This window comes from Sinocyclocheilus anshuiensis, unplaced genomic scaffold (genome assembly GCF_001515605.1).
Source record: "Sinocyclocheilus anshuiensis isolate Anshui unplaced genomic scaffold, SAMN03320099.WGS_v1.1 scaffold2170, whole genome shotgun sequence".
Taxonomy (NCBI): Eukaryota; Metazoa; Chordata; class Actinopteri; order Cypriniformes; family Cyprinidae; genus Sinocyclocheilus; species Sinocyclocheilus anshuiensis.
The window spans coordinates 428,935-452,770 of NW_015558572.1; the positions used below are offsets into that span (position 1 = coordinate 428,935).

Consider the following 23,836-nt stretch of genomic DNA (forward strand, 5'->3'; position numbering starts at 1 on the left):
TAAATTTGACCAACAGACAGACAGGCGACTCATGAACTGAAAGGGAGCCAAAAATTAACTTCTGATTTTTTTAAGTTTAAAAAACTACCCTGAATTGGGATAAATGGTGCAGTTGCTCTTGGTAGAAACTGTAGTTTTCTTTATGCTGAATTGATGCAAATTTTATTCAGTATTGTAATTTCAGTACAGTTGCCTTACGGCAATGAAAGAAATCCCCCTTTTTTGCTGGTTTGTTTGCCTCTCAACATTTATCCAGTTCCCAAGACTCCATATCCCAGTGTTTATACTTAATACCTGGATGTAGGACAAATCCTTGCTACCTTCTAGTTACTTTTGGATCTTTTCCCTGACATGTTCCTGTTTTTCCAACCATTGCTGTGGTGTGAAACCCCTGACCCTGTTGGGCCTTGAAAGAGCTTAGCAGAAGTACTTTTGCAGAACTAAGGGGAATTACTGGCACCAAGGCGTTTGAGTTGAGGGGGGCTCCATGGGTAGATGATAAAAGCTGTCAGTTTCACTCAGGTGAGTGGTTTTGGTTTGACAGGAACCTTTACACCTAGATCCGCAAAACATTAAACACACCTCACAGCCCCACAGGCCCACAGATGCAAGTACAGAAGTTTTGTATTGCTCTTTTTTAGAGTTAAGTCACCTCGAAAGGATACAAGTACCCTGTTTAGACAGATGAAAGGTCTTTGAAGGGAATTTCATAAATTGAGGTAAGGATAGGAGAGCAGGCGCGATGCCCTTGACTTGAAGTATTTCACAGAGGGTCCCTCCTCTCCAAAACACACACGCTCGCACACTACTGTCTTCAGATTTAGTGTATAAGCCTGTCTGATTTGGCACAGCCTGTCTGCCTCATGGACACTTCCTCTTTATGTAGAAACCCGCTGGGTTCCTCGAGACATGAGGCAGATTTCCTCTTTGTTCCCCATTGGAGATGGAGATTGAAGGCCTTGTTTCTGAAATGAGATATAAAGAACACATCATGCCGCACAATTTCCTCTTACATCCTCCAGAAATGCCCTTGGGGAGTGAAGGAGCAAACAGATCTGAAACGGTTGGGCGTATAGCTCAGAAACACATATGGCCCAGACAGGGCTACGACAGGTACGTTCTCGGCTCAAGATGTAGCCTACAGGTTCGCTTTATAGTATGGCTGTGCCTCGGAGCATATTTATATACGGAACAGATTAGATTGTATGAATTTAACATGGACCTCAGTTTGAAAAGCCCCAGTGGTGGCGGTGGCCCCAAATGTTTCCCATAAATTCACAATGAACGTTCGCTCTCTTGCCAACACAACCACACATCATGGTGTAAAATAGTATTACCTCTGCATCCATATGTACAGTACATGACAAAATCTGAGGCTTGGCCCCTGTATAGGGGGGCTATGATGTTCTTATTTGCCATGACGCACACACTTATAGGCCGAACTTACCATCACCCACAGCACTCGCAGGAAATGCAGCTTCAGGAGTAAAATGGAAAACAAATGTTCCATCAAATAGTTTGTGTAATTGTAGTGTGACGAGGTCACATCCTTGGCAAAGCTGTTGAAATTTCTTCCTCCTCTCCATTTTCAGGACAAACATGAAAATGTGCTTTTAAACATACATTAATTGTACAGTTAAACATTGCACACTCCCGGAGCAAGTGAAAAGTGATGGATTCCAGGGACGAGATTTGTAAGTCAGTTTGTAAGTCAGTGAAGACAAAAGCCTTAATCATAAGCTAATTCTAGCAACTGCCTTTTTTGTACCATAAACAAAAGATGTTCTTAATACATTAAACATTCCAAGATGTTCATCGTAAAATGCCTGGGTGTGTAACGCAACACATCAGTTATTTTCCTCACGAACCGACGATAGCTGAATTGATAAGAACCACCACTAGTACATCATTCCTCCGTTCTATCAGCATGAAACAGATGTTTACGTAAATCTGACAGATCAAAGCGCCGTGGTGAGTTTTAAATACACTTAAGCGACTCCAGAAAAACGGAATAGTTTTACCTCAGCATAGCCGTTATTTGCCTTATCAGCAATGATGCGTTTGTGAAAATTTGACATATGACACAAATTATGAATATGTGGTGTTCCCTTGATCTTTTTTATCATCCTATGTTCGCTGTTTGCTAAAATAGCGCAGAGATTCTCTTTGATAAAGCTGTGGAAGCTTTTCATGCTCGTCAGAAATGTCACATAACATTTAGGCAGTAATTAAATGACACTAAAGCTAATTATGCCTCATTTTTTTCTGAGGGACACAAGACTACAGCTCTATGTACTTAAGCCCAGATGTGGGGGTGCAGGCAGGGAGATAGGAGACCACAGAAGCTGTTTTGCAGCCTTCTCTTTGGGCAGTGTTGGGGAGTAACTAGTTACATGTCACGGCGTTACGTCATTTAATTACAAAATAAATGTAACTGTAATCAGTTACAGTTACTAAGAAAAAATGTGTAATTAAATTACAGTTACATATGAAAATGTTAAAGATTACAAAGGTGATTACATTTTAATATTTACACACATCCACATATAGATTTAATTGATTTCTTTCCCAAATTGTGCTGACTACTCTGAGACGTACGGCCCTATAATTTCCGCGATGCGGCCGTCTTTCAGCGCGTTCGTCAATAAGCAGACCGAGGCGGCGCAGAGCGAGAAACAGGGCAATGTGTGTGTTTATCGATATATTGTTTGTTATAATATCTGCAACTGTACAGTTCTTTGTCATAAATACAGTTTACAAAATATCATGGGGGAGCAATCGGTTCCCCAGTAACCTATTACATTTCCAAAGTAACCTTCCCAACACTGTCTATGGGTTTGTGGTGGCAGGCATATCAGCTTCTGTGTGTGGCATAGAGGGCAGCTGGCATCACTGTGGTAACTCATAGTGGACAACACTCAAGTCAGCAGGTAACTGACTGATTTATGAATAGAATGATAGCTCCATATATATGTAATCAGATTTTATATACATACAGTAGTAGCATTGCTCAGAATAATTTATCTGCCTTATTTTATGTGTTTGGCATAAACTGTCCAAATATTATTCAAAGTGACTTGTCAAGGTATATATTTTCATCAGTATGTTCCCTAGGGGAAATAGGTTTACTTTACTACTTTTTTTATAGCTTTACTGGAGAGATAAAAAAAAGCCTAAGAAATTCACATAACAGAAAATATTTGTTTTACCTGAGAGAAAAAAAAGCCTAAGAAATTCATATAACAGAAAATATTTTTTTTAGCTGAATACTGGCAATATTAACCACCAGATTAATCACTGCACCCGTCATGCGTGTTTTTATGCTAAAAATCATGATATTCACTTTGACATATCATCACGGACATCTTCAAAGAACCGATGCAGTGCACTCACCTGCTCCTGAAGCTCTCTACATTTCTACTGTTGCTCAGAATTAAGACAATAATGACCCACCTAATTTCAACATTAGCATTAGTTTGGAATGCATGTGTTTTAAATCATTCCTTCTGATAGTAAGCAGAGCTTCAGAGAGAGAGAGAGAGGAGGGGAGAGAGGTATGATCCAGAGTAACCTTGTTAGGCTAAGTGACACTGTGCAGAGAAGCTTCTTGTCAGCTGGTTAGCAAGATGGACTTCTACCTATAAAGGATCGCCTTCTCAGGGAAGTGTTGGGGAAACTGATTTAATACAGTAACTTAAGCTATATGCTAATCATAATTTAACGTAGTTCAACTACAGTTGTTACTTTTTTTTTTTTAAGTGTTTAGCTACACAATGAGCTGCTAATAAAAAGTCACTTACTGAATTGATCCTACTAGATGGCAGTATTTTTAAAATTATATTACTATCTGATGACAATTATAATTAAATACTGTACTTGTAGTTTACCTTTTCACTTGTAAATATTTGATTGATTTAAAGTGTTAGCTACACAACAAGCTGTTAATAAAAAGTCAATAATTGCATTGATCATACTAGATGGCAGAATTTTTAATTGTCTGATGACATAATTTATTATTAAAATACTGTACTTGTATTTTACTTGTATTATTTGTCATGTTAATGTAATGATTTAAATGTTTGTGTTATCAGATATTTTATATTTAAAGGATTATTCAAATTATTATTTATATGCATTTATTATTTGTTTAATTTTTATTAATTTATGAATGTATTACGTATACCTGTATTTTAGATGCTACAATATAGTGCAAAGAAAAAATAATATTCCACAAAAAAAAAAAAAAGAATAAGAAAACAAAATAAAGTGCAGGCACTGAAATCAATTAATCTTTTGTAATTTATTTGATAACTTTTTTATTTGCTTTGTTTTGTAATTTCTCATCTCCCAATATCTGATGAATAAGTGCAGCTTTGATCACTATAAAAGTTACACAATTCTGAAAATTACAACATTAATTACACCAAGAAATGACTTCTCACCTTTGAACAAAAGAGGCATAATCTATAATTACCTTAATTTATATAGAAACTAGTCGTTATTAGACCAGTAAAACTGGATTGCAGTGGTGATGAATAAACAGGGTTTAGTGGCGAAATGCTTTGTGTAAAACTGACTCAACGGTTTAGTGAATTCTCCCTCTGTGCTCTGCCAGGTTCACTGGAGCTCCTTCCAGACACATTGTCCACGGTGTACGTCCAGGGAAGCTTGCTGCAGTTACGCATCTCTTCACAGCATTATAAATGTATGTGTTACAGCCCTTAATGGCTGCTAATCCAATTTCTGCCACTGAAATCAAATCTTGCTGGCGCCAGTGGTCCTCTCCTTTACTCACAAATAATGTCTTTGCGTTTGGTGTCTTCATGAAAATGATGGACCACCAAAACTGCCGCTTTATCATCTCTTACTTCCACAAGAGTCCTCGTACCCTGTTTTCCATTTTGCGTCTTTCCTCCTCATTCTCTCTTTATCTCCTGCCGTTTTGGTAGGAGAAGTGGATGAGATTAAGGAGCAGCAGAGAAGCCAATTATTAATTGTTGATCCCTTGAAAGATGAGAAGGTCCTGAACAGAAGAAGAGCCTTCGCAGAGAGGCCCATTTACCGCTCACTCGTAATGCTTTCCTGAGGTCAGGCATCGATTTCCTTAAACCACATGCTGTGCTGATAAGATTAGACCTTTTGATTCCTGAACTACTTGAGTCATGCAGATGAACTCACTTTGGGTTGGATTTTAAGGCTGAACGGACGTCTTTTCATTTGGTCACTGATAGCGGGGTCACTGCCAGGCCTACATGGAATATGTGACTTTTTATGCATTTTGTCACTGTTTTGGTTAGAAAAACTTTGAAACACTTTTTAATTGTAAGGGAGAAGCCTTTTACAATGACGTAAAGCATAATAGTCATGTTTTTTTAATGTTTCAAAGGATCCACATCACTGTATGTTGTTCTTTTCAGCACATAATATTATTCATTTGTACATGCATGCACAAATCAATATTACACAGTATTTATTTATTTGCATTTAAAATAGTATAGAATGTCACATTATATTAATTAAATTGATTTATCTTTTTGAATATTGATATTTATCTATTTAATTATTCATTTACATACATTTGCATATGCATTTTTTTTCCAAAGTTACTAACTTTGCATTCAAGGTATATATTTGATCAATTCATGCATTACCTGGGAATCAAACCCATGTTGGTAGCTCTAAACTACAGGACTGCTATCTTCATAAGCATGTGATTAGAGTTTTTTTCATCTTGATAAAACCGTAAAATTCTAACATTTATATGATAACACTGATGTGTTATTTTGATGGCATGAGAGCATAAACGTGGTGCAGTCAGAGCCAGGTAGAAGATTGAAAGGAAAGAGTAATTTGTCAAATCATGTGCTGAAGGAATTTGTGGTTAGGAGTGGAACTTCCACACAGCGGTTTACTGTGGGCTTCATTTCACATTGCCAGGTGTTTCAGCAGATCGTATCCATGCGTGTGGCAGGAGAAGTCAGGAGAAGAAAGAAAGTTATGAGGAAATCATGCGGACATAGAGTACAGAATGTGTTTTAACTTACACCTGTGTTCTCTTTTCTTTGCTTTCCTTTCTTGATACTCATTCACTCTGAGGAAAACGCTCTCTTTTGTTTGTTGCCAAGGAGTGGTAATCAATTGTTCCTGCAGATATCGGAACATTAGAGCGCGCGCACAAGCACACTGTTTCTGATTAGCACTAACTTGTTTATTTGTTTGATGCTGAAATTCATGTAAAACTGAGTGTCTTTTGGCAGATGCTTGTTTTATCTACAAAAGGAAAGCAATCAGTGTCAGAAAGATTTCTCTTTTTAATTCCACAAAAAAAAAGAAAGAGAGAATGAAAGAAAAATAAACCAATGTTTATATATAAAAACCATTCTGACATATGGTTGCTTTCAGCTTTCCCAATCAGAGATGCTAAAAACACATCATTTTTTCCCCCTCACGTTTCTCTGCCGTAATTCTTACTGTAAGGTTGTGGCAAAAGGCAGCGTTGTCTTGACCTCACTCCTTGCTTATTGGAGTTGGCAATTAATTATAAATATTAGATCAAAACTGCAAAACAAGGCCCTAATTCAAACAATCTTATGCCTGACATCAATTCAGGTTGAGACATATTAAATAGTTGCAGACATCTTGAGATGATTTTCCATTTCAGGCATTGTTTTGACCTGCTCAGACATAAGGCTTTCAGTTAGTTTTGGTTGCCCTCTAGCTGTCAGTTATGATATGCTATCAAATTTCCATCAGCATTTGATCAGAATTCACAAATGAGTGATGACTTGAGCGTGTAAACGAAAACTTTTACTTGACACTGTTCAGACAGATTTCTGTAATGAAATAAATGATATTTCTAGGTTTGAAGGTGAAATTTGGAATGTTTTTTTTTTGGAAAAAGCTAAACAACCATAGTTTACTGTATTTTGAACCATGGTAAATATAGTACTGTCTTGAACTATGGTATATCATACTCTCTAGATTACATTGTCGTACTACTCTAAATTACACTTACAAACTATAAAGAGTAACTTGTGACATCCTTTTTCTTTCAAATTAATGTTTGTTGAATAACAATGGTGTCAACGTGAATCCAAAGCATGACATTGATAGTAAGTTCCATTTTTAGATGCACAATAAAATCAAAGACATTCCCGAAGACACTTCCAGGCAACCAAAATCAGGGACTCACGTGCATATGGTAACTTATAATGCCTTTGACAAATATTTTCTAGCAATAGCCATTTAGAAAAACCTGTCCTTTAATGTCCTTTTGACTGATGTCTTTGAAACTATTTGATCCGCAATAGCCTAACGTTTAGTTCTCTCCTAGTTAATCACACTGCTCTCCACTACTATAAACAGAACTTAATGAGACAGGATATTGTTCTAATGGTTGGGAGGAAAGAACACATGTGCTCTGGCCTGCAACACAGGTCTTTTTAATGAAGACCTCTGCTCTTTACTGCCATCAAACTGCGCCCCTAAATTGATCACATTGCAGACTGTTTATAAATCAAACGGTTTTGAATCAAAATGGCCTTTTAAAACGGAAAGAAATTGCCTGTGGTCATTATGCATATTGTGCCTGAGTAAATCTGTTATAACTCACTTGGAGCAATTGGAAGCGACATTTATTGAAGAGGTTCAACAGTTTCGCTGTTGCTGTTTTTTTTTATGTCAGGCGCATGGGGATTCGGTTCAATGAAAATGGAGTAAAATGGACCCGAGGGCTTTACGAGGCGTTTTGAAGGCATAACGAGCCGTCGTGTAAAGACAACATTTTTGCAATGTGCCAAATTGCAAGACCGCAAGAAATCAGTCCCAAAATAGAACGATTGTATTAATTGCAGGAAATTGCTTGTGGAAGATTAAGTGAAATTGTTACTTTTTTGTTTTCTCATGCCACCAAAAGAGAGCAAAAAGAGAGCATTTTCTCAGGGTTGTTTCCACTTAAGAAAACCATTTTTTCTGAACTCACATAGTGGGGCTGGGAATGGCATTCGGGCAGCTGCGAGCGAGCCAAGAGCTGGGACAGCGTTTGAGAGAGAGGCCCACTTGAGATAAAGTCACCACACATTATGCTGCCTTGCCTCGTTTTGTGGTGCTAAATGGCCTGAACAAGTGCAATAATAAGATTGTGAACTATAACTATAGAAAGATTATTTTCTGCAGCCTGTACGTGAACCGTAGCACAGCTAGCGCAAATGTGTGCCAGATCGGGATCCAGATACCACCCGGCATCCAAGTCTGACTCGCTTTTCCCCTGCTGACAAATTTTCTGTGCCTCTCAGTCACACTTTCTCCTTCGAACGTTCACACACTCCCACACACTCAATCATACACACATCGTTATCCTATCTGCCACTGTTGGATTTTAGCAAGCCACCCTTCGTTGTGTGCAATATGCCACACAGCCTTTCCCAGAATGCATTGCCTGCGACACCTGGCTTGCATTAATTCTGGTCTGAGAAGCCTGGCTGAGACGTGAACGAGTGTTGTGCACTTTGCTCCACTGTTTTTTAAGCTGGGGTGTGAGGAGGGGAGAAGGGGTGAGGGAAGGTTCATTTGGTTTGGGCTTCCTTGGGTGGGGGGTTTCCACAAAAATATTAAGCAGCACAACTGTTTTTAGCATTGATAATAATAAGAAATATTTCTTGAGCACCAAATCGGCATATTAGAATGATTACTGAAGGATCATGTGACACTGAAGACTGGAGAAATGGTTCCTGAAAAATAAGCTTTGCCATCACAGGAATAATTGGCATTTTAAATTATATCAAAATAGAAGCATAAGCATAAGAGCATTAGAGACTTTTTCAGGAACATTAAAAAATCTTACTGACCCCAAACTTTTGAACAGTAGTATACATAAAATAGTTTTTAGTTTTACTGTCATTAAATTCAAAAGCCCAGAACAACCAGATGTTTGTTTGAATATCAATCAACTCCCAGTGCAACAGAAGCTTCTGCTTGGTCGTATAGATATATTTATTTAAAGCACATATATAATGTGCTTTTTCTTTTCTGTCTGTTTTGCTATAGGGGGTTCGGGGAAGAGCCACCAGACCAAAGACCAGAAGAAGAAGTCCAACAAGCAGAGGCTGCGCTTCCGGGCTCAGAACCAACACAGTGACCACCTCGCCTCTCTTCGAGCCAGCCAGTAAAATAAATAAATAAATAAATCAAAAACAAAGACTTTTCGATGGAACAAAGACCACAAAGCTGCTAACCCATGCTCCACACACACCTACCCTGATGAAAACACACACGCGCATCCAAACGGGATTATTCACACTCATGTGGTCACACTGTGTCTCTTTGCCTCCTGCTGCTTCCCTCAAAGGTGACACGTCCCCCTGACCCACGACCCTACTGTGATATCATGGAACACTATACCAGCTGTTCATATAGCTCATATCTCGTCCTATTTGAGGAGGAAGAAGAGAGAGACTGAGCTGGAAGCACAGAAAGCTTGGGCCTGGAGACCTGGAGGAGTAGAACGAGCACAGAGTGGTGAAAGGAGCAGAAGGGATTAGAAACGTGATTGACTGATAATGATGCCCTGAAAAACAAGAGAGAGACTTATCCGTATTTATGTACAATTTACACCACCCCATTCCCTAAAAAATCAAGGCAGAGTGTGTCATGTATTGCCTTTCTTGTCCAATAGGTACTTTGTTTTTCATTGCAATGTTGCAAACCATGCACAGTTGCGAAATTATTATTCTCAGCACAAGATGTTTACGTCCAGACCGCTTTATGCTTTAACTGTATATTGTGGGTAAGAATCTTAGTTGTTCAACTAGCATGGCCACAACTCATGTGTACATAGTTGGTGAGTTTATCTAATAACGGTAACATTGATGATAAATATATTTAAAAAATTACTGTATTTTCAGTATTGACACCTTCAGCGTTTAAATGTGTAAAGGGTTATAATACCAGCTACAGTTAAATGAATTTAAAAAGAACAAAAAGCTAAATAAAAAGCATAGCCTCCACATAGCTATTACATTTATATGGTATATAATTGATTTATTTATTGATCTTTTTTTATTATTATTATTTTTTGTTTGGTGAAAATTATGTCTCTGTACCTGATACTCCTCAGTGCTGAAGTATTCTTTCAACCACTTATAACAATACAAAATATCTCCAACAGTGGAAACCGATTGTGTCTGATTTGCCGATAAATGTCCCACAGAAATTCATTGTGTAAACCTGGTTTAACATCTTGTACTAATATGTTGATCACACATCCTGCAGCAGCTGAAGTAGATTGATAATGTGTATATTGTGTGCTATTAAAACGCAGTTCATGTTGCACTTCATGGTGCTGTTGTATATTTTCAGAACTTCGCCAACCTCCCATCAAGTCCCAAAGCTCTATTATGTAACATTTGTCATTTCACAGCACACCAACAGATATGCCTAACTGGCAGCAGAGAATAGGACAAAGAAACGGCCTAATCTTCCAAACTGTCTCCATTTATCATGTATAAAAAGTCAGACGGTAGGCATCCAGATTCTGATGCACCTGTGAACCTAGAAATTATTTCCAGAAGAGAATAAGGATTGCTAAACAAACAAACAAAAAAAAAGAAAGAAAAAAAAGCCCATCATTGAAGTAGGAGTAGGGTTCATAAACCCTCCATGTAGTGAATGTATATGTAAACTTAACTGTTCAAACACCCATCTGCTGTGGGTTACAAGCTAATGAACTGCACACAGATGTCACCTCGGGGGCCACACCATCACCAAACCAAACTGTAAAATCATAGTCAAGAAACAGGCACACTGTAATGATTCGTTAGAGAAGAAGAATTACAGAAGGCCACCAGCAACAGAACATTAGGCTACATGATTTTTACTGTAAAAAAATCTCCTGTGGACTTTTGTACAACATTTGTATAATAGTTAATCCCAACTACCAGCTTGTCACCGTTTACTCACCGTCACGTCGTTTCAAAAATGTAAACGTCGTTACATTTGTAGGCTAGTCATTCTTTTGAATCAAATCTTTTCTATATGAATCAGTTTGCTAACAAAAGCAGTCTGAATGTTTCATTTGCTAATCGAACAGATCCAGTTGTCAAGTTCAACTCACTGATTCAATGAATTTCGTCTCACTGATTCAATCTTGCGTTAACATTTAACTGCCTATGGATATAAATCGACATTTGGGGGAATTTTCCAGTAAACAGCAAATGTACTCTTTCATAAAAACATTATACATAGCGACCTGTACATGGATGATGTCAGATTACACTTGGACAGCAATCGCACACACATGCAGCATAACTCTGTGACTTCCTCATTGAGCTCGCACGTTCATACATGTACACAATGACATCACCTTAAAGGATCTCTTAAAGGACCTCTCATTACATTGTCTACAGCTATGGGCACCCCAACAAATACCCCCAAAACTTTTCAACAATTGCCCACTTGAGAGCAAGGAGCTCGAGTTTCACGCTGCTATACTTATTTTTTTCTGCATCTACTTGCAAAGGCAATAACATGTTTTACATCTCCCTTTTGCTGATATAAAATGGCGCCCAAGCCCTGACTGCTTGCATCTGTCTCCACAATAAAGGGCTTCGTATAGTCAGCCACCCCTAGAACAGGTGCACTAGTCAGCTTATCTTTGAGTGTGTCAAAAGCGGTTTGACATTTTTCAGTCCACACACTCCCCAAAAGGACATTAGTTCTGTTGGAGCTTTCAGTGGTGAGACATGAATTTACAGTGTGACGGGGGCATTGTCTTGCATGAAAATTGCAGATTGATTGGGAAATGATTGCAGGGAAGGAACTGCATGTTGCTGAAGGAGGTTCTGATAAACATTTACAACCACGCTGTCATGTATCTGTATAAGAAACCCAACTCCTGCTGCAGAAAACATCCCCCAAAGTCTGAAACTTCCTCCTCCACCTTTCACTGACTTCTTTATGCACTTGGGTTCAGTCGTTTGATGCTGAACAAAATGTTTCCCATCAGACACAAATAAATTAAACTTGCTCTCATCACTAAAGTGAACTTTGGACCAGTTCTCCTCTCTCCACACAATATGCTCCTCAGCAAAGGTTAGTGTAGCCTTTATATTCTTTCTGCTGATGAGAGGCTTGGTCACTGCAGAGTGCGTTTTCAGTCTGACTTCTCTTAAACGTGACGAGAAAGATCCATACCCTGTTCAGTGCTGAACTGTGAGCATTTTCAGCCACAGTGTTGAGCCGATTCTCCATCGAGAGTCTCTGCATCATCCTGTCTTCTCGTGCATTTGTCTTACGTGGACGACCAGCCTTTTTGAGGAACTTGAATGAATTAGTGTCATTGTAAAGCTGCAATATTTGAGAAATCACAGATTTCAGAACTTCTCTTGCAGTGGCTGAAAAGGTCGCCCCTTTGGCCTTCATCTGGACCGCATTTCATACATGTACACAATGACATCACCTTAAAGGATCTCTTAAAGGACCTCTCATTACATTGTCTACAGCTATGGGCACCCCAACAAATACCCCCAAAACTTTTCAACAATTGCCCACTTGAGAGCAAGGAGCTCGAGTTTCACGCTGCTATACTTATTTTTTTCTGCATCTACTTGCAAAGGCAATAACATGTTTTACATCTCCCTTTTGCTGATATAAAATGGCGCCCAAGCCCTGACTGCTTGCATCTGTCTCCACAATAAAGGGCTTCGTATAGTCAGCCACCCCTAGAACAGGTGCACTAGTCAGCTTATCTTTGAGTGTGTCAAAAGCGGTTTGACATTTTTCAGTCCACACACTCCCCAAAAGGACATTAGTTCTGTTGGAGCTTTCAGTGGTGAGACATGAATTTACAGTGTGACGGGGGCATTGTCTTGCATGAAAATTGCAGATTGATTGGGAAATGATTGCAGGGAAGGAACTGCATGTTGCTGAAGGAGGTTCTGATAAACATTTACAACCACGCTGTCATGTATCTGTATAAGAAACCCAACTCCTGCTGCAGAAAACATCCCCCAAAGTCTGAAACTTCCTCCTCCACCTTTCACTGACTTCTTTATGCACTTGGGTTCAGTCGTTTGATGCTGAACAAAATGTTTCCCATCAGACACAAATAAATTAAACTTGCTCTCATCACTAAAGTGAACTTTGGACCAGTTCTCCTCTCTCCACACAACATGCTCCTCAGCAAAGGTAAGCTTAGCCTTTTGATACTTTCTGCTGATGAGGTCACTGCAGAGTGCGTTTTCAGTCCAACTTAAACGTGCTGAGACAGATCCTTGCCCTGTTCAGCACTGAACTGGCAAGCAATTCCAGCTGCAGTGTTGAACCAATTTCCCATTGAGAGTCTCTGCATTATCCTGCCTTCTCATTCATTTGTCTTATGGGGACGACCAGCCTTTTTGGGGGACTTGAATGAGTTAGTGACATTGTAATGCTGCAATATTCTAGAAATCACAGATTTGGAATGACCAACTTCTGTTGCAATGGCTGAAAGGGTCATCCCTTTAACCTTTATCTGGACAACCTTCTGTCGTAGGGTTTCAGTCAACTTAGAGCGGCCCGCCTTCATGTAATCTCAGTGAAAATGGGAGGAATGCTGCCAGTTAAATTGGGTTTGTCATATAATTAAAGAAATTAGCACCAGGCGCCAGATTACTGCAATAACTTGTAGTAATCTGTAAATGTTCTCTAATTTTGATCAGAGTTCTTTTTCAAATTTCTCATTTAAGTTTCTTTAAACTGCTTCAGAATACAATTTATTTATGAATTATGCTTAAAAAACTGCCCTTCTACTCCTGCTAGGATAAATTCAAAGAGGACTAAACAGTGACCTTGAAATGTAGGAGATTGTAAGTTGTTCTCTAATTTTGATCGCCACTGTATATAAATTTAAATATAAATATGAATATAAATATACATTTTTGCATGCATACAGTGTAAATTGGACCTCAAGAGTTTAGTAGTTCTTTGGGTGGGTGATGTAATATAAGGTAATGATGTAGTTCTTTTATAGGCGAAAAGTGTTTAAGAGGCAACATTGTGTTAATTTATTAATGGTTTTGAAAGACAGGGAAACATATAGCTCCATCCGGTTTTCATGTAACTTTATCTGTATACTGTACATGTAAATTATTTTGGTGTTTTGATTCATTATAGGGATTTGTCAGAATTTGAGAAATTCTCTTTTATGCTTCTGTCAGTTGGAATGGTCTGACACCGCATCATGTTCACTTTCAGCCTTGGAGTCAAGAGGGAGTAAAATAATATTTATGGCCTAATTTTTGAGCCTGGTCATCTTGGTTTCATTATGGCAGGTGCAGTGGTGGATATGGGTTTGATATGAATCCCACTGGAAAGAGATATTTTTGGCAGATCTGGCATGGGATATGATATTATTCTTAGCATCTTTTCCCTCGCCATGGCTAGTTTCCTTGCAAGTGATCACGGCACCGCCACACTAAGTCAGCTGTTTTATTTTAGTCAGACAACCACACAAGACCTTGCGTCTTCCGTTGAGGCCTTGAGGTCTCGTAATCACATGAGAGGTCAAGGCCGTGAGTCGACCGCACCATCACCACCTTCCTCTGGACTCCAGGTCTTACCAGAAGGATCTTTAACATATGTTCTTTATCAATGCCACTGAGTACAGTTACATATATTTAAAAGACATTAGCTAGAGCTCTGAGCTCCCTTTATGACCAGACAGCGGTATGTGGAGACAAAAGTCACTTTTGGCCAAGCTTCTGTGCCTGTTGCTTTGGACGAAATTAAAACCTCCATCATGATTCTGCGTTCTCCTTTTTGTTTGGCAACAGCTCTCCATTTTTTGAATTTTATAGGGGTCTAGTAGCTACATTAGCTAGCAGTTTCAAGGGAGGATTAATACAAAACAGCCCTTTTAAACCATAATAGAAAGACTGCTGCCTATAGAATTACCAGCAAGGACCCAGAAAGGTGATATCAATCCCATAGCTGACACAAATAACTGCGAGGAAAGAGGGATACTGTTTTGCTTTAGACATGAGGGACATAACCGGGAGCTAAATTAGCATTTTGGATGTGAGGAACCTCCAAAAGGTGGTACCAAATGCAATATATTGCTAAATGAATTTTACATAATGCTTATAATGAAAGTTTGTATTGGATTAAACAAAAACTGGCCTGGAGCATACAGAAAATGGATCGGATTGAGAAATAATTTTCCAATAATGATTTGAAGGTGCCAAAATGCTGTTATGGACTGTTCTTGCTGAATTTAACCATTGGACATGACAATACTAAAATGCTGCAAGGGTTTTTATCGAGGTAACACTGTGTGCAGGAAGTGGCTGGAGGTGTAAAACCAGAATATTCTTCCCACATAGCAATTCTTTGAATAGTTAGCTAAATCACACCTCCCTCATGTACTCACACTTACAGGTGGTCTCTGATAAAAATCACCCTTAACATAACCGCAGATTATAAAAGGAAACACAGAGTACTGCACACGTAGAGTTTAAAAGAATGCTGGGTTTATTAGCTGTATTATTGACAGGTTTTTTTGTGCAGAATGGGGTGGCCACACTGAGCTGCAGTCTACAGTCTCTGCTGTTTTCACACTTTTCTGGTGCCATAACACCCAGAGTTTCAGTCTAACACCCAACTTGGCCTCTGCCAGGCCATTCTGTGCTCGTTTCTAAATTGTGAGTGGAATAATTTCTCTGTGTTCAGTACATTTATTTATTTATGTTTTAATGCCATATCAGCAACAATGGCTATATTCATGTCAACATTAACAGCATAATTTCAAAACATCTGTGTTCTGTACATTTTAATGCCACAAAATCAGGATAATGGTGTGACTTTTAAAAAGGAAATAATGAAATAATGCGACATTTGTAATTGTGTTAATAGTTCACACAAAAATGTTAATTCTGTCATTATTTACTCACTTTCAATTTTGTGGAACACACACAATTTTTTCAAATCTGCTTAAAAAATTCTTTCCATATAAATATGCATCACACCAGATTTTATAGAAAATATTGAGCATATTTGCCATTTTATTCAATACCTATGAGTGAGTCTTTTTTTTTCACCAAGATTAAAATATTGTGGCCAACAATTATTAATTGTTTATGGTACTGATTACCTCTGGCTTTTCTAAATTCTTCTTATATATATATATATATATCAAAGCATTTGATATATTCACAAAGCATTTTAGCGCTAAAACTAGCTCCTAAATCTGTGAAACGTTAGGAGTAGTGAAGAGGACTCCTAAGTCACTAAAACCAAATCACAACTATCCTAAAATGGCTGTTGCCAGCAATCTGCCTCGGAATATAAACATTTTAGAAACATTTGACGATAATGAGCTTTTAAAAAGGTATCGGCTTTAAATGGCTGTTGCTGGCAATCTGCCTCGAACGTAAACATTTTAGAAATATTTGACAATAATGAGCTTTCATAAAGGTATCACCTTCGGTTTTGAAGGTTATCCCAACTCCAAATTTTCCTTTATGTCCTTGTTTTCATGAACCAGTTGGGCAAGAAGTAACAGCTGTGCTTGTGTCCAGTTTGGTTTTCTTTACGTTTGCATGTCTTACCATCAGCCATGATTATTCTACTCTGTTTATTAAAAGGTTGTTTATATGCATATTCACTAATTATGAGAAGCATACATGTCAGAGGCTGACAATTAGCTGAACACACACTTGTTTAATTAGTGACACTTAGCCTGCATTTTATAATCTTTATTTGAATGTGGCAACATTTTTATTTTTAAACCTTTATCTTTACTCTAAAATATTTCTATGAATAAATCTCTGACAGAGACTATCAGCCAATCACTGTGGGCATAGTTAGTAAGCATGCTGACATAATCCATAGCAACAAGGTCAACCCCGCCCTTTACTCTTAGCTTAAGACTTCTGTCTATTCCTTAGTAAAAGTTTGTCTCAGCAGCTTTGTGAATAGGTTTTAAGAGAAAACTCTTAGCTAAAAACTTTCAGTCCTAAATTTAGGACTCCTAAATTTTTGTTCTAAGAGTATTTCACAAAGCGTTTTAGCACTAAAATTAGCCCCTAGATCTGTGAAACATGAGGAGTAGTGAAGAGGAATCCTAAGTCACTAAGACCAAGCCACAAACTATCCTAAAATGGCTGTCTGCATCGGAACATAAATATTTTAGAAACATTTGATGATAATGTCCTTTTAAAAAGGCATCGCCTTTGGTTTTGGAGGTTATCCCAACTCAAAATTTTCCTTTAATTTTTTTAAATTTAATTTTTCCTTTAATAATCCAAATTATATCCTTGTTTTCATTAACCAGTTGGGCAAGAAGTAACAGCTGTGCTTGTGTCCAGTTTGGTTTTCTTTACGTTTGCATGTCTTACCATCAGCCATGATTATTCTACTCTGTTTATTAAAAGGTTGTTTATATGCATATTCACTAATTATGAGAAGCATACATGTCAGAGGCTGACAATTAGCTGAACACACACTTGTTTAATTAGTGACACTTAGCCTGCATTTTATAATCTTTATTTGAATGTGGCAACATTTTTATTTTTAAACCTTTATCTTTACTCTAAAATATTTCTATGAATAAATCTCTGACAGAGACTATCAGCCAATCACTGTGGGCATAGTTAGTAAGCATGCTGACATAATCCATAGCAACAAGGTCAACCCCGCCCTTACTCTTAGCTTAAGAATAGTCTATTCCTTATTAAAAGTTTGTCTCAGCAGCTTTGTGAATAGGTTTTAAGAGAAAACTCTTAGGAGAACTCTTAAAATAAAATGTTTTGTGAATACGGGCCCAGATTTCCAGAGATTCTACTAATAAGATCTGCTAGATTGAATGAAGCTCTTTATCTCCTTAGTGATGCATGGAGTACAGTTTATCATTTTTAGATCCTGAGAGGTGTCATAAATATTAGTCAGCTGTGTGGCATTTATGTGGCTGACTGAAATAGAAAATCAGAGTCCAGGTGAGTTTATTCTGAGATGAGATCTGTTTTCTTCATCAGTCTGCTCTTTATCCCCACATTACACGTTCATTATGCTCTCCTCTCATCAGCGTGTCTGAAGCAATGACCGACTGAATACATGCTATCACTGGCCTCTAAATTAATGGCTAGTATTCGGTGCAAGCCTTTAATTCAAAGCCTTTTACTACAGTATGTGTTTAGCCTTTAACCTTTTTTCAGAATGTTTGTAAGCTTTACGCAACCTCCCATGTATCTTCTGTACGTGTTTGCCTGTGTGTACATCTGTCTACCAGCTTCAGCCGCCACAAGACATATTTACTGTTTTTCCTTCTTGTGAACTGAACAAGATTGTACATTTTCTGAAGAAACTTGCCACAACACAAGGGTGTTATGGGTGGTTGCCAAGACATGGGTAGGATGTTATGGGTAGTTGCCAAGGCATGGCTACTGGTAGGTAGGGTGTTCTGAGTGGTTGCTTGCTGCAAAGGTAAAAAAAAAAAGGTTCTTAAATCTTTATTTGTACCACTGAAAAATATTCTGAAGTATTCAAAGTTTCACTATCCAAATACTGTATTTTTAAAGTCAGAGTTTGCGTATGGTCATTTTTAACGTACGTGTGCAAGTCTTAGCTGTCAACAGTCTGTTATGCTTATCTTAGTAATTCATTATCATAATCATAAACACCCTGGTTTGTAGTGAATTTTTTTTTTTTTTTTTTTTACTGCACTTTGTTATTCTGATCATTTCGCTACAGTGGCTAAAGAATCGGACGTTTCGCATTTTAGCAGAAAATATCTTACTTCTGCGTTAAAAAATAAGATGGATAGGTTCTGTATATCAGTGTTTTGGATTTAATGTTTGATATTTAAAAAAAAATAGTCACACAACACAGGTAATCACGATTATTTAGACCAATAACAGTTCATAAACAGTCTGAAATGACATTTCAGAGAAAATATGTGGTGCTATTTTTGTCTGTTTTTGCTTTTGTCTATTTTTGCTAAGGAAAATAGTTTAAAAGGAAGCCAGAGCTGAATTAACTGTTGCACGTGTAGCCCTCAAATTAATCAGTGTTTTGAGTGAATGAAGTCAATGATTCACCCAGAAAGACAAGTCACTTGCTTAATTCCTGAATGAATCAGTGTTTTAAATGAATCGGTTGAATTAATGAATCAGTGACTCGCTCATTAAATAATTCGTCGTCACCCACCTATCGCTGTATTGATGTCATTTTCACAACATGTGTATATTCTGGTACATCTTTTTTATTATTGCCCAGCAGACAAAAATGGTAAAATTACATTAATTAGAATTAATTTTTTTTTTAATGAATTAGCAACACAGATTGTGCATGTGTAAATTTCCTGCTTTCATGCAACATCTCTGTACTCATAGAAGCTGCGAGTATAATTACAAAAACATCAACATTACCACCTCGTTGCTGAGAAATATAAAGTAGTGATTTTACCAATAAAAGATGTGGAACAGACAAGAAGTATGTGATCCTGAACACAAAATTATTTTTGGAAGTTAGTATAAGAGCTCATAAAAGAATAATAAAAAAATCAATAGAATCAATCAAATCAGTATAATATAATATAAATCAATATAATTAATTTCTGTAGCAAAAACATTACCGAAAGAAAGAAAGATTAATTGCTTGCTGGATGCACTGTGAGAGATAAAGTGAAGCTGTTATCTGTTTGTGGTTTGAGCTGTAGCATAGAATGGGCATGAGTCTAGGCGCAAGGCATGGCATGAAGCCGAGATCTAACGTGCTGTGTAAAGAGACTGTTTTCTGGGGATGGCCCACCGCTCGGGGGCCTCCCTGTCTGAGAGAGCGGCTATGAGGCACCAGTCTCTGCAGGGGAGACTTAAGCTCCAATCAAAACAGGATTATATAGACCATAGTTTAAACGAGAGTAGTGCCCACACACAAAGACAGTTGTGCTGAGGCAGATGACATGGTGAGGGCAGCTTTCTCTCACACCACACACTGCTTATAGCTATAGCATACCAGTTTAGTCTTAGACTACCCCATGGAAACTGCAAAGCCATTATAGAAAACTTGTTCATTCTTAATCCTGTTCCTCATTAACTTGCTCCCCAAAGATTAGCACAACGCCATCCAAGAAACACAACACAAAACTTCCTGCGCCAGGAAGTGACGCACTAACAATTATAAAGCTAAAAGGTGCGGAAGGCCATTTGAGACTTTCGTTAGTTAAACCAAATCCCGCCAAAGTTTCTTCCCAGTGGCACGGTGCTGAATAAAACGACACTGTGACAGGACATGGGAACTCCGCCAACGCATCTGTAACACAGGAAGAAAATTCAACGGGAGCCTGCTGTAATTAGACTAATAAATGTTTTACCATGGATGCATTGGAAACAAAGCAGGGCTTATTGCAGCGCGCATGGCTTTCATTGCGAGACCTTGTACGCAAATTATGTCTTCTACTCCGAGTCAAAGGTCTTTAGCGTAGCAATTAAACAATTTAACAGGAGCTCAAGCTCTAACAATAAATAATAATAATAAAAAAAAAAAAAAGCTTTTGCTACTAAGGAGGAAATATGAAACTGCTTTTCTTGTTTTATAATCGATGAATGTTAGAAAATTTGTATGAGGATTTTGTTCAGTTCAAACCCATTTTATGAGCATATTAATCCTGATTAAAGATATAAATGAGGCCCTGAGTGAATGTCACTGGTAAAACATATCAATTTGACGTTATGATAATGTGTGAAACATTTTGCGTAAGGTCAATTAAAAACGTGTCTGCTGCTGTTGCAGAATAAACTGGTGGAGAAGGTGGTGTGTTTTTGGTTTGATGTGGTGCTGAGGAGTCTGGCTCATTATTCGATTTAGCCACAGAATAGGACCTGTTTAGACCCAATTGGCCCTCTTTAATGGCCCTGGGGCCGCCATATTGCATTTCTCCAAGCTTTTATTATTAAAGATGCGGTTATTCAAAGAGTGCTGGGGGAATAAATAGTGGCATAGAGTGGGTCAGCAATTCATACACCGCTGGTTGTTGGCAGACCAAATCATTGCCACATGAATGATGCTTACAGGTAGGTAGGCTGAAGTTTGGGTTAGGCCCCAGCAAGAGCAAATAAGATTAAATTGGAGAGCCAGACAGGTAACCTGATGTTTGCATTAGCAGTGCATTATGGCCTCCATGTGTATACTGTTCTGTATATCCAACCTCCTACAGTAGCTTACATTGCTCTGTAATTTGCACAGACTGTGTCCTGGGATGGTTAATTAATCCTGAAGACCAAACCAGAAACAACTGCCTGGTTATTTTGATTGGGACGGTTATATTTAGCTGTCTGGCATGCCACTCTGAGGTGGTTGCTTTGGAAGTAACTGTGAACCTTGGACTGCTGGGTTTCTGGCTGTCAGAGATGTAAAAATGTACGTTTGTCAAGTGAAAATGCCCTTGAGGTGTTTCATATCACCCCAAAAGGACTCTTCACTTAGACACAAGCCATAATAAAAGATTAATTTCAATAAAGACAATTTCCACTTATTAAAGACCTGTCTGAGCTATGCTAGAAATAAAATGGACAGCCAAATGTGTAACTGCTTTTGTGGTAAAACCTTCTTAGATTGCCTGCTATTTTCCAGAATTTCTCATTAGTCACGATTGCAAAGCCAAGCATCACTAATGCACTTTTTTTTTCTTTTGGAAAGTTACAAATATTTATTTTAAGTGTTTGCTGTGACGCTCCTTTATTCTATCTGAAAAATAATTACAAATTTTGAATTTATAACCGGCTAACTTAAATTGTCTGTATAACAGATCAGATAATCATTAACAGTTGATCCATATTCATGTAATTTCAAACGTATATGACTTTCTTTCTTCTTTGGAACACAACTTTTGAGAAAAAAAAAGAAAAGAAAAAAAAAAGAAAAGAAAGAATAATTTATTTATTTCACATAGCCTACAATTAAAAGCAATTGGGTCCAATGTTGTTTGGACCATACACCATTCTTCAAAATATCTTCTTTTGTGTTCTGCAGAAGAAAGACAGAAGAAATACAGGTTTGGAATGACATGAAGGTGAAAAATGTTGACCGATTTTTTCATTTTTTGGCGAACTATTCCTTTGACATGCATTTACATTGGCATTTGAAATGGAATTCACTTGAGGAGATTTAGAACACAAATACAGTGTTTCATCGTCATCTTTCTACAGCTGTAGCTCCTCTAGCAAGTAGTTTGAATAGATATACCAAAAACTGTGCATGTTTTATCCATCTTGCTTGACAACCAGCTTTCATCATTTAACATGGCACCTTTTACACATTGAGCATCTAATATACTTGCTCAGCTGGAATACTAGAATAGCATTATGAGCTTTGTTGAAGTGTTGAGTTGCAGAGAATCCACATCCACTGCACAGGAGGGGGCCTCTGAATGAAGAATCTATAGAGGAAATGGCATGTCCTGCCAATGAAACATTCACAAAACCCAGCCTTTACCCTCTGACAGTGAAGAAATATTCATTTTTAATGCTGGGGAAAGTAGGTCTGGACTGACTATTTCATCTCTTGGTTAGTGGAAACTCGACAGTCCGTGGTCCCTCCAAAATGAAGCTACATCTGTCAAATCAACCTGTCAGGAATTGCTGAGCAATTGCCATAGATGAGACTATTTTCCAGGTTATACAGATGAAACCTGCTATCCAAACATATTTATAGGTGGAGGGACCTTTCAGCAGTAAAGTGTGCACTGTGCAGAGCAAACTTCTCTCATGAATTTTGTCTTATAATACAAATGTTGCACACCAGCATATTGATGATCCTCTTCCTCGTTTCAAATAAAAGCTCATCAGTTTAACTCCAGACACCCCCACAATGGCTGTGTATAAATAAATAAACAGTCACCCTTATATTTCTCACTCTAAACATACAGTACACTCTTAAAAATAAAGGTGCTTCAAAAGGTTCTTCACACCGATGCCATAGAAGAACCATTTTTGGTTCCACAAAGAACCATTCAGTCAAAGGTTCTTTAAAGAACCATCTCTTTCTTACCTTTTTGTAATCTGAGGAACCTTTTTTCACCACAAAGAACCTTTTGTGAAACAGAAAGGTTCTTCCGATATTAAAGGTTCTTTATGGAACCATTTAGACAAAAAGGTTCTTCTATGGCATCGTGAAGCACCTTTATTTTAGATGTTGTTGGTTGCGGGGGATAATTTTTAAAGCTGAGCACATACGTAGGTTAAACATATATAGTTTCTAATGTGCTTAAGGTATTATGTAAAGTATGTATTATGTAACTTGGATACAAAAAGGTGAATATGTAGAATCGTCAATGACTGAGCATCCTACAAATGCTACACTCTAAAAAATGCTGGGTTAAAAAGGGACAAACCCAGCTATTGGGTTGTTTTGACCCAGCGGTTGGGTTGTTTTGAACCCAACCGCTGGGTCAAAACAACCCAATAGCTGGGTTATATTTAACCCAGCATTTTTTAGAGTGTACTGTTTGCATTTATTTGTCTCAGACTCAGCATTCTTGTTTGCATTATCTACATACTGATACATATTAAATATAACGGCAGGGATGAGATGCACACTTTCAAATGTAAGAGATTCAAGAATATTGCATTGTGGTAGTGTTGGTTGAGCTAGTTTGAAACTCTTGTCAAGCTGCATGATACATATAATTTAATTTAGTTGAAGTGCAGTCAAGCTACTTATAAAAATATTTTTTGTTAAAAATATCTTTTTAAATATACAGCTATCCAATGACAGAATTTATTCTTATATCAATTAAGATTTGACTGAACAACCCAAATTAGACAAATTTTAATATAACTAAAAAAGAAAGAAAAAGATTTCCCCACAA

At 37.8% G+C, this 23,836-nt stretch overlaps 1 protein-coding gene across 1 annotated transcript in view; it reads left to right on the top strand.

The window, feature by feature from the left end:
• LOC107679648 (R-spondin-2-like) overlaps positions 1-10,318 on the top strand; it is a 65,072-nt gene extending 54,754 nt beyond the window's left edge. The window contains exon 5 of the mRNA XM_016475261.1: positions 9,046-10,318. Coding sequence (XP_016330747.1) covers positions 9,046-9,167 — 122 coding nt within the window. The 3' untranslated portion in view covers positions 9,168-10,318. The remainder of the gene's footprint in view (positions 1-9,045) is intronic.
• The last annotated feature ends 13,518 nt before the right edge of the window (positions 10,319-23,836 follow it).